The sequence below is a fragment of the Microtus oregoni genome, unplaced genomic scaffold, assembly GCF_018167655.1.
Source record: "Microtus oregoni isolate MIOR12 unplaced genomic scaffold, Mior012 000008F_ref0000371, whole genome shotgun sequence".
Classification (NCBI taxonomy): domain Eukaryota; kingdom Metazoa; phylum Chordata; class Mammalia; order Rodentia; family Cricetidae; genus Microtus; species Microtus oregoni.
The window spans coordinates 22,746,029-22,763,726 of NW_024543067.1; the positions used below are offsets into that span (position 1 = coordinate 22,746,029).

The following is a 17,698-nucleotide window of genomic DNA, read 5'->3' on the forward strand; positions in this document are numbered from 1 at the left end:
AAATAAATTTGACAAGTAAGTTTATCAGCCAAAGCATTTCCTTCACTTAAAGGACCAGGGAGGTCAGTATGAGACTGCAAATGCCCTACGTAAATGGGTACAGATCGGGCCCAAAGCAAAGTTTGAATAGCCAATAACTGCATCTGGACTCGAGATACAGAGGCAATATAAGCTGCAGTTTCCAACGGTGCAGGAATTTTGCTTATATACTGACTGTCAGTAAAAAGGTTAAATGGAATATCAGCATATTTCTCTAGGGCCATCTGGACAACAATCAATTCAGCCATCTGAGCAGAGTTAGTATTAACAGGCTGAATATCAAAATCAGGAGGGGAGGCTACTACAGCTTTCCAGGTGAAAGATCCATCAGTAAACACATTTCGTGCCCCTGCCAGAGGCTGCAAAGAAATAACTTTAGGGAAACATACCGGATGATTTTTAAAGAAGGTGACTAACTTATCAGAAGGAAAATGATTGTCAAACTTACAGGGATTAGTGCATAAAAATAAGGTCCAATCCTCAGCAAAATTTTGCAACCAAGTTATTTCTGCCTGGGTATATGGTGTAATAACCTTATCAGGTAACATTCCAAAAGTTTGCAAACTAAGCTCATACCCTTACTGAATAACATATAGCACAGCTGATGGATATGAGATAACAATTTTTACAGGTGACACATGTTCATGTACCCACAGGATGGGTCCTTGCTGCCAAAAAACTCCAGTAGGACTATGCTTGGAGGGGAAAATTATCAATAGCAGTGGATGACTATAGTCAATATAATGAATATGAGCAGAGGCAAGCTTTTCTTCAATTAAAGTAATACATTGCCTTGCTTGAGGAGTTAACTCACGAAAGGAGGTTGGGTCTGGATTCCCCTGCAGAATGTCAAAAAATGGTTTTAAGTCTCCAGTAGGAATTCCCAGAGTGGGCTGGACCCAATTTAGGTCTCGAAGCAATTTTTGAAAATCATTCAAAGTTTGTAGTTTATCTAGATGAAGAGTAACTTTCTGTGGTTTTACTCCTGTCTGCAACAGCTGATGCCCCAAGTATTGATATGGAAACTGAAGTTGTACCTTTTCAGAAGCAATTATTAACCCAGCATGTGCTAGGCATTCTTGCAAGTCAGGAAAAGCCTCAAGGACTATTTCTCGGTCCTGTCCAGCTAATAGGATGTCATCCAAATAATGACTTATATACAGTTGAGAATATTTATACCTTATTGGGGCAATAACGCTGGCCACAAACATTTGGCAAATTACAGAACTATTGGCCATACCCTGGGGGCAATGTTACCCATTAGTAGCGCTTGTATGATTCTTTGAAATTTATAGACGGTACACTGAAAGCAAATTTATCAGAGTCTTCTGGATGCAAGGGAATGGTGAAAAAACAATCCTTCAGGTCAATAACTTAAAGATGGTATCCTGCAGGAATACCCACAGGCTGAGGCAACCCAGGTTGACTTGTCCCCATAATTTCCATACAATCATTTACTGCTCTAAGATCTTGCAGAAACCTCCATTTACCAGACTTTTTCTTAATAACAAAGATAGGGGTATTCCAGGGAGAAGTGGATGGCACTATGTGTCCTGCTTCTAGCTGTTCCTGGACTAGAGTACAAGCAGCCTGTAATTTCTCCTTACTCAGGGGCCATTGCTCTATCCAAACAGGTTTTTCAGTTTTCCATTTTATAGGAATGCTTTCTGGCTGCTCTGCAATGGCCCCTAGGAAAAATTTCCTAACCCTGCATGCTGTCCAGATGACTGTTGTATTATTTTCTTGTCTGCTAAAATCTGCACATCTCCCTGTAGATTTTTGCCCAAACCCTGACCAGGGACAAAGCCCTGCTTCGATAGCATATGCTGCACAGGTACAGTGGTCAGAACTGCTCCCATAGCTTGCAAGACATCTCTTCCCCACAAATTAAGAGGAAGGTGTTCCAGGACAAATGGTTTAAAAATGCCCTTATGGCCTTCTTCGTCCTCCCAATCTAAATATTGAGTACTGCACTCTGGAGAACTGGCCGTTCCTATTCCCTGCAAGGTCATAGAGGCTGGCTGTAGAGGCCAGGCTGCAGGCCAGTGCTTTTTAGCAATCACTGAACAATCAGCCCCTGTATCAGGAAGGCCTTGGAACCTTTTCCCATTGACTGTTAAAGTGAGTGTGGGGCGGTTCTCTAAACTAGAAACCCAAAAAGCTCCAGGGGATCCAGTGGAGCCAAATCCCTTGTCCCCTCGTTCTTGTTTAAAGAAAGGATTAGTAGAGCAAAACATGGGCAAAAGCACTAATTGAGCTATTCTCGCTCCTTGAGGGATGACAAGGACTCCCATACCAGCTCCAATCATAATTTTAATTTCTCCAGTATAATCACGGTCTATAATTCCTGGTAAAATTTTGATTCCTTTGAGTGCAGAACTACTTCTACCCAAAATTATACCTACTAAACCCTCTGGAATAGGTCCAAATACTCCAGTCCCCAAGGCCTGCACACCCATTTATGGGGTCAATACTGCCTGGGCGGAGGTATAGCGATCTAGTCCTGCACTTCCTGACGTGCCTTGTACAAGGTCGTTGACAGTGAGGCATTTCTCTGAGGAATGAATCTGATGGGAGCCACTGCTCTGCTCATGGCCCTGTACACTTGTGTTTTGGGGGCCTGGGGCAGGCCCCCCCCTTTTTTGACCTGGAGGATGAGAATTCCTTGATTGTCTGTCTTAGAGTGGCAGTCTTTCGCCCAGTGAACTCCCTTTTGGCATATTGGGCAAACACCTGGATTTCCTCTAGGTTGATTAACTGCTCCTTTACCAGCAGGGCAGTTCCTTTTGAGGTGTCCTGACCTTCCGCATTGAAAACAATTCCTTGGCTTATCTCCACCTTGGCAGAAACAATTACCTGGCCCATCACGTGGGTGCCATCAATGTCTCTGCATAATCGGATAAAGTCATACAAATCTCCCTCTCTATGGGGGTGTAAAACTTCCTGACAAAACTTATTTGCATTTTCATAGGCCAAATGTTTAATGACTGGCATAGCTGAATCCACATCCCCAAAAATGTGACTTCCCACCTGTAGAAGGCGGTCAATAAACTCAGAATAAGGTTCTGAAGATCCTTGAAAAATCTTAGAAAGCTGTTCTCGTGATCCTTTGTTAGGTAAGGTTTTCCAAGCCTTAACAGCTGCTGCAGCTATCTGAGCATAAATCGCAGGATCATAAGCAATCTGTGCTGCTAAGCCAGCATATTGTCCTTTACCAGTTAACATGTCAAGGTTATACTGGGGGAAACCTGCTTTGGCATTTTTCCCTGCGGTCTTTCTGCAATTTTCCTGCATTTCACCTCTCCATAACAAGTAATCTCCCCCTGAAAGACAAGCCCTGCAAAGATGCATCCAGTCACTGGGTATAAGGTTGAGTTCTGCAAAGGATTCCAATAAAGCTACAGTGAAAGGAACATGAGCTCCATAGTCCATAACTGCTTCTTTTAACTGCTTAATATCCTAAAAGGCCAGGGGGTTATGCTGCCTGGCCCTCTGTCCCTGCTGACCAATATTTTCCACAACAGGATAAATCTGCCTCTCTCTACTTAGATTATTTAACCTGTCGTGGATCTCTCGGATTTCCGCCTCTAAGTCTATAGGGGCAAAAGCAGTAGTACAAGGATTTTGTGGAGGAGGTCTCATGGAGACATCTCCGTTTGCTTCCTTCCTTTCCTCTTTTTCTAACTTCTTTTTTATCAGTGCGATCTCCTTTTCTAAAATTTCTTCTTCTTCTTCAATATCCTTTCTAATACTTCCTGTTCCTAAAACTTCCTGTTCCTCAAAACTCTTAATTGAACTCACAGGTTCTACTTCCTGAATCTCCTCAAGCATTTTGTTTAAACTCTCTAATTGCTCTTTCACTTTAACATCATCACTGAGAAGAGCATCTCTGACTAAGCGCCATAGTGAAAATATTGTCATGGGGAATTCTTCTGGCCTTCCCACTTTCAGTGCATTTTGAAGATCAGCCTTTGCCTGCTCCCAATCAGTAATGTTAAAACCTCCTGCATGTAGGAACCAGGGACTAAACTCTAAAACCGTCTTAATGATCTCTTGTGCTGTCTCAACTTTAATACCGGTGCCTTTATTTTCCAAAAGAGCTAACAACTGGCCTGTTAACCGGCCCCTCAACACTAGAACAGAATAACTTGCACCCATAATTAATTCACCCTCACCGCTCAATTTCTTACCTGCTGGCCAGCATTCCCAAGGGTGACCTCTCAGGGATCCCTACTTCCCTATCTGGCAGATGGGTCTAGTTGCTGATGATCATTACAGCGGTGCCTCCAATTGTAACACCCGATTTTGTGTTACACCCTTGGTACAGTTCGCACGCCACTGTACCAAATGCAAGTCGAGCAAGGGCCTGGAGATTGAAAGAACACACACAGAAACCAGGGTCATTTGAAAGGAGACCAGCCGAATGCCAGTTTATTCAGAATTGGGGGAGTCCTGTATCGAAAATCAGGCCTGGTAAAAAGAAAAAAAAAAAAAAACCTAACAGTCTCCAAAGCATATTTTAACCCCACCCATTCTCAAGCATATTTTACAGATCATTCCTGTTGTCTGGGCCAAGACCAACAAACAAGGGGCCATCCAGACAACTCCAACACCTTGCACAAGCTCCTGGGACTTCACCATTGGTGCCAAGTCTCCTGAATCAAGAGGACAACTACCAACTAAAACCTTGTTTTAAAGGGCACATCTGCTTTCATCCTCACTTACTCACCCGAGCCACACCTGTACAACCGGGGCACATCTCTATCCCAATCTTTCTGGCAGTTAATGACTTCCCATGGCTAGCCCCATTCATAGGGCCAATAATAACAATATATGTTTTTCTCCTAGCCACCTGCCTTCTCATCTCCCTCAAGGAACAGCTGCCTGAGGTCTCCAGGATGACAGTAAACCAGATGCCTATCCAACCACACCTCAACTTCTAGCTCTCTTCTCTCCCACATCACCCCATGCCCACAGAAAGTATCCAGACTTGAGCTGACACCCCTTTATCCAAAAAGAGTCTGAAATGTGTGGTTGGAAGCATTACCTCAGCCCCTAACATGTTTATTCAAAAATAGTCTAGAATGTTTGATTGGCATCACCCAAGGCCCCTGGCATCCATATACACAAAGAGTCAGGCTGGGGGTCCAAGCCCCCTTCCCTGGGAGTGGCTATAATCCAAACTCCAACTCTCAAAAAGCCTGCCAAATGATGACTCCCCAAGGGAGGGTCAAGGCCATTCCCACAGGCTATTTAAACAGCACCCCAGAGAACAAACACATTGTCTTTCTAGTTCTTGTTTTCCCTCTTCATATTTTTTCCAGGGGCCACCTGAGAGCACTGACATCCATTAAATCTAGGCCTTTTCTAATTTGGTGTGATTTGGTCTAATTTGGAATATTGCATTGGAGGATTGGTTTACCAGGCCAGAAAGAAACTTAACAGCATGCACTACTGGGATTAAAGGCATGCACCACCCAGTTTCTATGGTAGCTAGTGCAGCTACTGGGATTAACTGTGTGTGTTACCATTACCTGGTATATAAGGCTCATTAGTGGGGCTGTTTTACTCTCTGATATTCAGGCAAGTTTTACTTATTAAAGTACAAATGAAATTCTACTGCATTGTGTTCTATAGAGCAAATCCCAGGACAATCAGGAGTATACACAGAGAAACCTTTTCTCAAAAACAAACAAACCAAAAATCAAAGACAAAAACAAAAAACCAGAAAAAAATAAAGGAAAAAAAGTGTCTTGAATTAAGTTATGACTTCTGCTAATGATGCAATAAAATTAATTTTTTTCTACACCTAAAACAAGAAACATACACACTTTTCTTCATGATATAATTTAAAATAATGTCCAAAGACCAGAGGCAAGAATGCAAATAAAGTGCATAAGTGACCAGAAAAAAAAATCAAGTGATATGTTTCTTAATAAATCTTTCAGAATTATGTTGCTGTCATTTTGGTAATTAATGGCAGAATCATTTTCCTTTTCTACATCTGTACCTGATGTCATCTCCTTTTGCTCATGATTAAAGTGATGACTGTTATCTTTTAGTTTAGTTGTTGTTATTATCTCATTATTTTCTAATTTTCAGTGTCTTGATTTTCTTCCTTCTTTCCATCCTTCCTTCCTTTCCTTCTTCATTTTTTATGATTTCCAGTAAGGAAAGAAAGTAATGTATATATTTTAATTAAATGACATGTATAAAAACAGCACAAAAATATTTCCCCTTAAAAGTGTTTATAAAATAATAGTGACTTTTATACATAGTATTGTGAAATAATTCCTTTGTATGCTGTAAAGATTTGTCAGTCAAATTTATTTAATAGAAATTGGCCAGTAGCCAAGCAGGAAGTATAGGCACAATGACCAAACTAAGGCTGATGGGAGGGAGAAGGTCTGAGTCAGGATGCTGGACAGATATAGAGAACAATATGGGCATGCAGTACTGAGAAAAGGTACTGCTAGGTGACAGAGTATAAATAAGAAATATATGTTTACTTAAAATGTAAGAGCTAGTTAATAATAAGTCTGAATGATTGGCAGAGCATTTATAAGTAATATTAAACCTCCCTGTGGTTTTTTGGGAAGTGGCTGCCAGGTATTTGAGACTGAACAGCTCCAAGACATGAAGTTTCTGCCAACAATTCGGCACACCATAAAATATTTAAAGATGCCTTCAGGATGTAGCAGGGGCAAGAACCATATAGAAAAGCAGATGTAGCAGGGGCAAAAACCATATAGAAAAGCAGAGGTGTATAGTGGGTATGAAGCTGCCAGGAATCTTGTTCAAAAGCAGAATTCAAAATCTCAAAATAAATAGAACTTATGTATTGTTCAATCTATGTTAGAAGTCATAGAGATTTAAATAGGTCCATGAGTGTAGAAAACTTTATTCTACCATATAGCAGACCTTCAAAAAATTTTGGTTGATCAACTGTGTCTGTCAAAACTGGTAAACAGACTGATTTGTAAATCTAATAAAAGTATAAATGTTGTATACATTACTATTACTGTAATACTGAGGATAAAGAGTAGAGGAAAAAAAGAGTATCGTACTCACAAAGAAAGCACTAAGAGAACCAGAAATGCTAATCACCCAGGGATGTCTTCTCAATGGAGGATAAAAATCAAATGGAAAGCTGAGAATGAAGGTTGTCAATGATCTGGTGATCTTTTGCTATCTGTAGGGACAGCTCTCATGCTAATTCCCCAGAATGATTATCCTAGATTCTTCCCTCCCTAGACCATTACTGATCCTTAGGGGAGATGTTATTCTATAACTTGCTGACATTTATGCTATTGAACAAAGACCACACTAGATTCCAGGCCTTTTAGCTATAGAGCCCATTCTCAAGGTCACATGTACTTTGTAAAGAAATTTCTATGCAGTCATACCTTAAGCTTTATTGTGCACCTTGATTAAACTGAGTGGACTGACTGTTGCCTGGAAACCTTTTCCCAAATTTATTGTGGTTTAAATATGCTGACAATGAACTTCCTGGCATAAGACTCCCCAGAGCCTGATCCAGGTTGGCAAAGTCAAACTGAACTGGGTTTCAGTCTCCTCTTTTCACAGCTCACTGCCTGCATTGACAAATGCAGAATTCAACTCAATAAGGAAAATTAGAGTCTGCCTGTTCTGCTGCATTGTCAGCAGTTCATGAAGTCAGATTCTCAGTGAATACACAGCAGCTCTGGAAAGTTCCTCTCCATACGTGAACACCATTGCAGTCCCCAAAGTTGTTAGAAGGTGATTACTACCAAGTCATCTGTGTTGGTTCAAAGTTACCATGCTTTAAAATCACTATTATGTTTACTTATTAACGCAGATATAAACATTTTACTCTGACTGTATTAAAATTTTCATTTTTACTGTTTGTCTTTGATATAGTCTGAGTTCTTTCACTTGCTAGAAAGAAATGACAGTGGTGACATGTGGACATTAAATGAACATGTGAACATCACTAAGTGGACCAATTCAGCAACATTTCGCATCCTTCCTAACTGAAAGCTTACTTCCTTTATGGAGTGGTGGAGACTCACTAGTACTACAAGTGAGTAGTAAGTATGACAACTTAAAACACTTGATAATTATTATCATTTTCTCTGTGTCAGAACAACACCATAGAAGTCAATGGTTTGAAATTAATTTCCTGGCTTAGGCATGCTTCCATACAAGGAAGGTAGCACTATCACCTTTGGGGATTTGGAATGTAACTCTGTTTGATGGAATAACATCCTTCCTTTGACAGAAGTACATTTAGTATCATTACTGATTACCTAAGAATGTATATGGTCAGAATGATCATTGTTGGCTTAAAGGAATAAGTTAATATATATGTTATTTATAATTTATAATTATATATAAATTAATTTTGAAGAATTAATATAAATTTATAAAAGAAATTAGAAATTACAAGTATGATACTATTATTTTTACACTATAGGTAATTTTCATTACATTTATATCAGCTAGTCAACCTAGAAAAAAATTCCTACCATTTATTTCATACATTGGTTCTGTAGAACAAATGCATTTGACTATTCCATAATTCCTCCCAAGGAGCCTAAGTAATACAGTAATTTCTAAAGCAGACTAGGGTTTAAAAAGATTAGTGTACAACATTATTCTGACCATTTATACAATTCTTTGAAGTTAGCATTATAGTCTTTAAGGGTCTGCAGCAAAGGCTATTGATGGAGGAAGGTCATTAGTTAAATAAAAAGAAACTGCTTGGCCCTCACTGGTTAGAAGAAAGGTGGGAGGAGTAAACAGAACAGAACGCTGGGAGGAAGAGGAAGTGAGCTCAGACTCCACAGCTCTCCTCTCGGGAGCAGATGCCTCAGAGAGACGCCATGCTCCCAGCTCCCAGGCAGACGCACGCAATGAAGCTCCAACCCAGGATGGACATAGGCTAGAATCTTCCCGGTAAGCACACCTAGGGGCGCTACACAGGTGATTAGAAATGGGCTAAATTAATATGTGAGAATTAGCCAAGAAGAGGCTAGATAGAAATGGGCCAAGCAGTGATTAAATGAATACAGTTTGTGTACTGTTATTTTGGGCATAAGGTAGCCAGGCAGCCAGGGTGCTGGGGATGCAGCCCTGCCGCTCCTATTACTACAAATGGCGCCCGACGTGATGGACTAAACCCACTTAAAATCCTGAGAAGGCTTAAAAATAAGGGAGAAAGAGTTTAAAACAGATTTTTGCTGTTTGTTGGTGGCGTGCTGTAGAGAGATTTCCTGATTCGGCAACAGCAGCAGAAAAAATGCTGTGTCATTTTAAAGCACAGCTTTTTGGGGCTGTGCTGCCAGCGTGAACTCTGGCTTTAAAGCATTTGTGGCACTCTGCTTGCTAGACGCAAGCAAGCGCTCTCATCTAAGAGAAGCTTCCTGACTCAGCTTTAGCTGCAAAACCCTGCAGCTCATTAAGAGGTCCTGCCACGAAACACTTAAATGGTGTTGACAAAAAGCTGAACGCATGATTTTCGGTTTTCAGCCGTAGCAGGAAAAAAGCTGTGCCGTTTAAAAAGGCTGGCTTTCTGGGCTATCCTGCCAGGGCAAACTCTGACTCTTTTACGCAGGTGGTTCATGCGGTTTGCAAGCACAGGTTGCTGAGCTCGCTTGCTGGCAGGGACCCTGAAATGCCATAGAGATGTGGCAGTAAACATGGCTACATCCAGTACCTCAGCCATTAGGCTGGAAAGCTAAGGAATGGGCTGGATCCAGCCATCAAAGCCACGGCTTTAGTCCTACTGAGATTGCATGGTAAATTAAAGACTCATGTGGTGAGAAAAACAGAGAGAGATACAGTAAAGAGAGCGTCAAAGACAAAGAAAATTTTTAAATGATTTACAGAGTGTTAAAAGTATATGCAGACTAAAAGTTAAAATTCTTAAAGTAAAAAACAAAAAAAAAAGAAGAGAGTTGTTGTGTGTGGTAGCACACACCTTTAATCCCAACACTTGAAAGACAGAGGGAGATTGACCTCTGTGACTTCAAGGTGTGGTAGCACATGCCTTTAATCCCAGTGCCTAGAAGGCAGAGACAAACAGTTCTCTGTGAGTTCAAGGTGTCATAGTATACACCTTTAATCCCAATGCCTGGGAGGCAGAGACAGGCAGATCTCTAATAGTTCAAGGACAGCCTGGTCTACAGCGTTACTTCAGGTCAAAGATACAGAGAACCTGTCTCAAAAAGCAAAGAGTTAAAAGTAAAAATAAACAAAATAGAGGTTAAAATAAAGCACACAAAAATGGAAAATACACAGAGAATTTTGATGCTGTATGCTATTATGCTCTCTTTGAATTATTTGAATGCTGAGAAAAGAGCAACAGCTGCTAAAAGATATTTGTTTATAAATGCTGCTGAACTAATCCAACATAGATCCTTTGAAAATGCCTTGACTTTGAAATTTGGATCTAAGGACATGATGCTTTGGAAAGGAGTTTCTTATTTTGTTTTCACAGAGGATGAGACCCTGTTCATTTCTTCTATTCTGATTTGGTATGATGGACCACGCCCTCCTGAAGGGTTGGTGTGAACACCTTCAGAAAATTGCTTTGCTCAACTGCCAACTGAGATGAAACTAGCACACAGGATATACCATGAAAGACCTAATTAACGATGTCCCCATTCAGCAGGAAGCAGTTTGGAGAGAAATAACTGCGCCCATATTCCCAAAAAATGTTTATAAACGTTCTTTTACATTTAAAGGGGGATATGATATAGGTATGAATAATTTGCATTAGTATAGATTTTGCTTTATTGATAGAGATTTACGGTCAATTTTGTTATATGTATATGTATTTCTGATATTGATTAAGGTATTGCGATTGTGTAGTTCATTATTAAAACGTAATGTATAATTAGGAAATATAGGTTGTTGATGGATAATCATAAATAATAGTCAAGTTTGTAGTCATGTTAGTTAATATTTTCTAGATGTGCGTAGATATATTTTAGATAGGCATTCTTCATGTTTTTCCAAAATTATAGAATATGGCATTTTAAATGTTTTAATAACTTCGGACTTTTCATGACAATGAGACACTCTGCTCCTGGCAGCACCAATCTACTTCAAGAGGAAGATGGGCATCGAAGAGGCTCATTATGGAGTTTGATAGCCAATTGGGCAAGAAACTGCTCTTGCCTGGACTATTGCATAAACTGGACACAGAGAACCCACAGAGATAGGACTACTGAACTTGCCTAAGGTGAGATGATCTTTCGGGGTTCCTGATTCATGAAAGAGTCTGCGAGACATTCTGCAGGACACAACAGATAGTGACTGAACTGACTTTGAATTTTCCTGCTTTATGGAAATGTCTGCTGGATACCATGGGCCTGAAGGCTGAAGATGGATGCCCCAATGGTACAGAGGAACTTTGGGTGACTGTCCAGGCAGTGCGATGTCTCTGTCATTTCTAGAGTTTTAAAAGTTGCTTTTTTCTTGTTTCCTGAGGTAGTATTGTATCTTTCTGGAGTCTTTGATGGAGTTAAGAATAGTTAGTTATAGTTATAGTTTTCCTTAGTTATGATAAAGATTATTGTAACTTTTACTTGATAACTGTTTCGTTATATGTAATTTTGCTATGTTAAAGTTAAAACCTTTTTTTTTTAATTTAAACCGAAAAAGGGGATATGATGGAGGAAGGTCATTGGTTAAATAAAAAGAAACTGCTTGGCCCATTTTATTGGTTAGAAGATAGGTGGGAGGAGTAAACAGAACAGAACGCTGGGAGGAAGAGGAAGTGAGCTCAGACTCCACAGCTCTCCTCTAGGGAGCAGATGCCTCAGAGAGACACCATGCTCCCAGCTCCCAGGCAGACGCACGCGATGAAGCTCCAACCCAGGATGGACATAGGCTAGAATCTTCCCAGTAAGTGCACCTAGGGGAGCTACACAGATGATTAGAAATGGGCTAAATTAATATGTGAGAATTAGCCTAGAAGGGACTAGATAGAAATGGGCCAAGCAGTGATTAAATGAATTCAGTTTGTGTGTTGTTATTTCGGGCATAAGCTAGCCAGGCAGCTGGGGTGCTGGGACGCAGCCCTGCAGCTCTTATTACTACAGGCTATTGTTTGATGGAAGTTTATTCAATCAGTTAATATTTGGTACGTCCCTCCACCCCCATATGTACCAGGCACTAAGCTACATATTGTTTGATCACATGAGAATGAACACTGGCCTCTCTTGGTTTAGAATCCTGGAAATAATTATGGAACTAAAGGAGGCAGATGTGAAATAAGGTCACTAGTATGTTGTGTGGCAAGGAAAGTCTGGATTAGTTACTAAAGTGAGACTGTTGGATTCACAAGAGGAAAGGCTGCTGTAAGGTAAAGGAAGACAATATTAGCAAAAAAAAATTGCATTATTGTTTGCTCAATTGTTTTTCTGCAGGACACCCACAGTTGCCTGGCAAGCATTGCTCTCTATGAGTAGTTGGTTGTGGTGGTACACAACTTTAATCCCAACACTTCGGAAGCAGACAGACCTCTGTGAATTCAAGGTGTGGTGGCAGACACCTTTAATCCCAATGCCTGGGAGGCAGAGGCAGGCAGATCTCTGTGAGTTCATGGTGTGATAGCACACACCTTTAATCACAGCACTGAGGAGGCAGAGACAGGAGGATCTCTGTGAGTTCAAAGACAGCCTGAAACAGAGGGAGTTCCAAGACAGCTAAAGGTATACAGAGAACCTGTCTCAAAAAGTAAAAATAAGGGTGCTGGAGAGATGGCTCAGTGGTTAAGAGCATTTCCTGCTCTTCCAAAGGTCCTGAGTTCAATTCCCAGCAACAACATGGTGGCTCACAACCATCTGTAATGAGGTCTGGTGCCCTCTTCTGGCTGGCCTGCAGACATACACACAGACAGAATATTGTATACATAATAAATAAATAAATATTAAAAAAAGTAAAAATAAAAGAAATAGAAGTTAAAGTAAAGCCACATAAAGATGGAAAATACACAGAGAATCTGGATACTGTATATTATTATGTTCTCTTTGAATTGTTTGAATGCTGAGGAAGGAGCAACAGCTGCTGAAAGATATTTGTTTCTAAATGCTGCTAAATTAATTCAAGATAGGTATTTTGAAAATCCTTGACTTCAAAATTGAAGTCAAAAGGTATGTTACTTTGGAGAAGAGATTTTGCTTTTGTTTCCACAGGAAATGGGAGGCTGTGGATTCATTCTGAGTTAAGAAAAATCAGGTTTGATCAAGAAAGACCACTTGAGAAATCTCCGGTAGGAACAGATGGCCCACATGTCTGAGTTCTACATCCAGAACAGATTCAAGACTGCTGCCTGAGATGATCAATACTCACAGGATACTCCAGTCAGGACTTGATCATAATTCTAAATTTTCTTTAGGTCTCCATAAGATTATCAGCACCCCCAAACAGCAGGAAGTTGCCTGGATACTCAACCTACATTCCTAAAATATCAACTATGGATATTTTCCTTTGTTAAAAAGAGAGAGAGAGAGAGAGAAAGAGAGAGAGAGAGAGAGAGAGAGAGAGAGAGAGAGAGAGAGAGAAAGTGGTGTGGGACCATTCTGTATTCGGTCAATTATGTTTTAAATAAATGCTGATTGGCCAGTAGCCAGGCAGAAAGTATAGGTGGGACAACCAGACAGGAAGTAGAGGTGGAACAATGAGAACAGGAGTATTCTGGGAAGGAAGAAGCCCATTGCTCCCCAATCCTGTCCAGACACTGAAGAAGCAGGATGTGACCTGCCCCGCTGAAAAAGGTACTGAGCTATGTGGCTAACATAGATAAGAATAATGGGTTAATATAAGTGATAAGAGCTAATAAGAAGCCTGAGCTAATGGGCCAATCAGGTTATCATTAATATAGACTCTTTGTGTGAATTTCTTTGGGACATACTGGCTGTGGGAACTGGGCAGGACAGAAACCCCAACAAGCATGCTTTCATGTTACATACTACTAGCACTTTAAAGGAAAAAGGTTTTCCTTTTTTTTCTTCCTTTCTTCCTCCCTTTGTTCCTCTCTTTCTTGAAAACGGATTCGTCTCTAATCAAACAGATTACAGTTCTCATTCCTCCACTACTTTTAGCTCCTTCCCATCTCCCCTATCCCTCAGATCCACTCCCCTCCTTCTCCCATCAGAAAGGAGCAGGCCTCCAAGGGACAACCAAATACAACAAAACAAAATACAGTAAGATGAGGCAAAAAAAACCTCTCACCCCAAATCTAGACAAGGCAACCTAACAGGACGAAAGGAGTCCTAAATTCAGGTGAAAAAGTCAGAGTTACACAGCTCCCACAGGTGGAAATCCCACAAAAACACCAAGCTAACAACCATAACAGAAGCAAGGGACTTGATGCAGACCCATGTAGGCCCTGTGCCTGCCCCCTTAGTTTATGTGAGCCCATATGTGCCCTGATTATTTAATTCAGTGGCCTGTTCTTCTGGTGTCTTCCATCTCCTCAGACTCTTACAGTCCTTCTGCCCACCCCCCATATTATTCCCTGAGATCCTAAAAGAGCAACCCAATAGAGACCTCAAATTTAGGCTCTTTACATAATGTCTGGCTGTGAGTCTCTGTATCAACTTCCATCTACTGCCTGAGGAGGTCTTTCTGATGAAGAATTTACCAGAAGGTACTAATCTAGAGTATAGCAGAATATTATTAGAAATCATTTTCTTGATTTTTTCTAGATCAGTCTTGTTTGGTTCTACCCTATACCTTTGGGTTCTCCAGTCTCTGGTTCCTGGCTATCTGAGCAGTGTCAGCATGGACTTCCTCTCATGGAGTAGGCTTCAAGTTAAATTAGACATTGGTTGGTCACTCCAACAGATTCTATACTACTATTCCCCCAGCACAGATGAACAGGCAGGATAGATTATTGGTCAAAGATTTTGTTGGTTCATTTCCATTTTTGTCTTTTGGAAGCCTGCAGAGTACTTATCTGCAACAAAGACACTGGAATGTAGGGGTGATGTCTCCGTGAAGGCACTGCTTAACCTTTCTAAGTTCACTGAACTGTGTGGATGTTGTCCTCAGCAATGGGGCCTTGCTGTCAGTTTACAGAAAGCAAACCTCTGTCCTAGCATCAGCCTGGATTGTCTGGGTATCTCCATGGGACCCCTGAATTTAATTTAACCCTTCCTATCACTGGAAGTCTTGCTTGGCAATGAGATGGCCAGTTGAGACTCTGGATCCCCTATTATTAGGGGTCATCAATAACATCACTCTCACAAATTCTAGAACATTCCCATTCTACTAGGTTTCCACAATGCCTCCCAAATGCCCCTCACTTCCAGCCATCTCTCCCCTCATTCTCTACTTCCATCCCATCTCCCCTGGCACCTGATCCCTCCCCATATATATGTAATATATTACTTGATCTTTTTTCTTTGTAGTTTTTAATAATCTTTCTTTCATTGTTCTGTATGTTTCTTGTTTCATTATGCATCCAGGGAACTCTCTTTTCTGGTTCAATCTATTTGGTGTTCTCTTTGCTTATTGTGCCTTAATAGGCATATCCTTCTTTAGGTTAGGAAAATTTTCTTGTATGATTTTGTTGAAAATTTTTTCTGGGACTTTGAGGTAGGAATCTTCTCCTTTTTCTTCCTATTATTCTTACCTTTGGTCTTTTTGAGGTGTCCAAGATTTCCTGGAAGTTTTTCATTGGGAATGTTTTTAGTTTTAACATTTTCTTTGAATGTTGTATCCAGTTTTTTCATTGTATCTTCAATGCCTTAGATTATCTCTTCCATCTCTTGTATTCTATGGTGAAGCTTGTTTTCTGCAGTTCCTGTTTGCATTCCTAAATTTTTCATTTCCAGAACTCCTTCAGTTTGTGTTTTCATTATTGCTTCCATTTCTATCTTCAGGTCTTGAATAGTTTTTTGTTGTTGTTGTTGTTTGTGTTTTCTTGGCTTTCTTTACAGGATTCATTCATTTATTTCCTTTTCAAGAACCTCTATCATCTTCTTATAGTTTGTTTTAAGGCCCTTTTCTTATTTTTCGCTTATGTTGGAATATTCAGGGCCTGCTGTGGTAGGATAGCTGGGTTGTAGTGGAGACATATTATCCTGGCTGCTACTGGTTGCGTTCTTATACTGGCATCTAGGCATCTGGGTTTGGAGTAATTAGAGGTCTAGGTGCAGAGTTCTGTTTTTGTTGGGCCGGTATTTTGTTCCTTGGCTTCTGTTTTTTTCTCTGGCTTTTCAGAGAGTATGACGTCTGTGTGTGGTCTTTCTTACTTGCCTGCTCTGTTGGTTTTGGAGGATGGGATAAAGTGATGAGCTTGGGGAAGAAGGTCAGGAGTGGAAGGACCATGGGACCCCTAGGAGTTGTGGACAGGGAGGAAAAGAGGCCACATATAGTAATCTCTTAAAGATCTAGAAAGGATCCTGAGGGACTGGGAGAGGAAAGACAGTGGGGAAGGTCTACAAGCTGCAAACCTAGCTTTCTGGCAGTCTTGGCCTGTGTGTGGGTGAGCAGGAGGGAGTCTGCCTGAGTTTGGGGCTGGGATACAGCAATAGGGTGGGGAAAGAAGACAGGAAGGGATGGTGTGTGGGATCCACAAGGAGTAAGGGAGGGGTGGGGGAGGGGAGGTCACAGCGGGTGTTCTGTTGAACTGCTAGGGAGGAGCCTAAAGGATTGAGTCTTGGAGACAGAATATTTCCTCTTTCATATGGCAGAATTGCCTCTATTCAGCTGTTTAGGAAGATTGGTTTGAAATGTCTTTCAACAGCAGTGCAGACGTGGTTTAAATGCCACACTTCAGTCTTCCTGACAGTAAATAAGAATGGAAGAATACTGATTGGAACAAAGCTGAGACTTTCTATTTCCCTTACAGGGTTGTCTTTCTGAATCACGTGAGTTTCTTATTAAATAAAAGACAGTGAAATAAATTGCTTTTGTCTCTTGAAGAGTTTTTCTTTAAAAAAAAAACAATTTTGAACTTTCCTTCTTTTTGAGTATTCATATTTGATGAGCATATTAGATAAAATGACCAGAAAGGAACAGTAAATGTATTTGTTAAAACAACTGATTGTTACTATGGTAACATTGAATTTGTTTGACATTTAGTGTTTCCATTGTTTGCTGTTGCTATAGTAATGAAATCTTGAATTCTGACACCATTCCAAATTCTATTAAAATAAAGTCCTTATCATTCCCCAGCAGAATGCAGGGCTGGAGTTGTCAGTGCCCATGATATTTGGGAGAGCTGTCTAGTACAAAAGTGTAGACTATGATGCATACTTACTACACTTTAATCAAGCTGAAAACTGTGCTTAAAAAGTAAAAAGATGCTTTCCAGCTTGGACCAGGCAGAATGGCTCCTGCAAAGAAGGGTGGCGAGAAGAAGAAGTGCCATTCTGCCATCAACAAGGTGGTGACTCAAGAAAACACCATCAACATTCACAAGCACATCCATGGTTTGCCCCTAGGGCACTCAAAGTTCATCCAGAAGCATGCCCCTAGGGCTCTCAAAGAAATCTGGAAATTTGCCATGAAGGAGATGGGGACTCCAGATGTGCAGATTGATACCAGGCTCAACAAAGCCCTATGGGCCAAAGGAATAAGGAGTGTTCCATACCGTATCCGGGTACGTTTGTCCAGAAAATGTAATGAGGATGAGGACTCACCAAACAAGCTCTAA

At 40.7% G+C, this 17,698-nt stretch overlaps 1 protein-coding gene across 1 annotated transcript; it reads left to right on the plus strand.

Moving 5' to 3' along the window:
• Positions 1-17,371: 17,371 nt before the first annotated feature.
• LOC121452006 (60S ribosomal protein L31-like) lies at positions 17,372-17,698 on the plus strand. The gene has a single exon (XM_041657865.1). It carries the CDS (start codon positions 17,372-17,374, stop codon positions 17,696-17,698), a length of 327 nt encoding a protein of 108 aa, XP_041513799.1.

What these genes read in the sequence shown, in the direction of transcription:
- LOC121452006 (XM_041657865.1), top strand. Translation starts at nt 17,372, where the DNA reads ATGGCTCCTGCAAAGAAGGGTGGCGAGAAGAAGAAGTGCCATTCTGCC.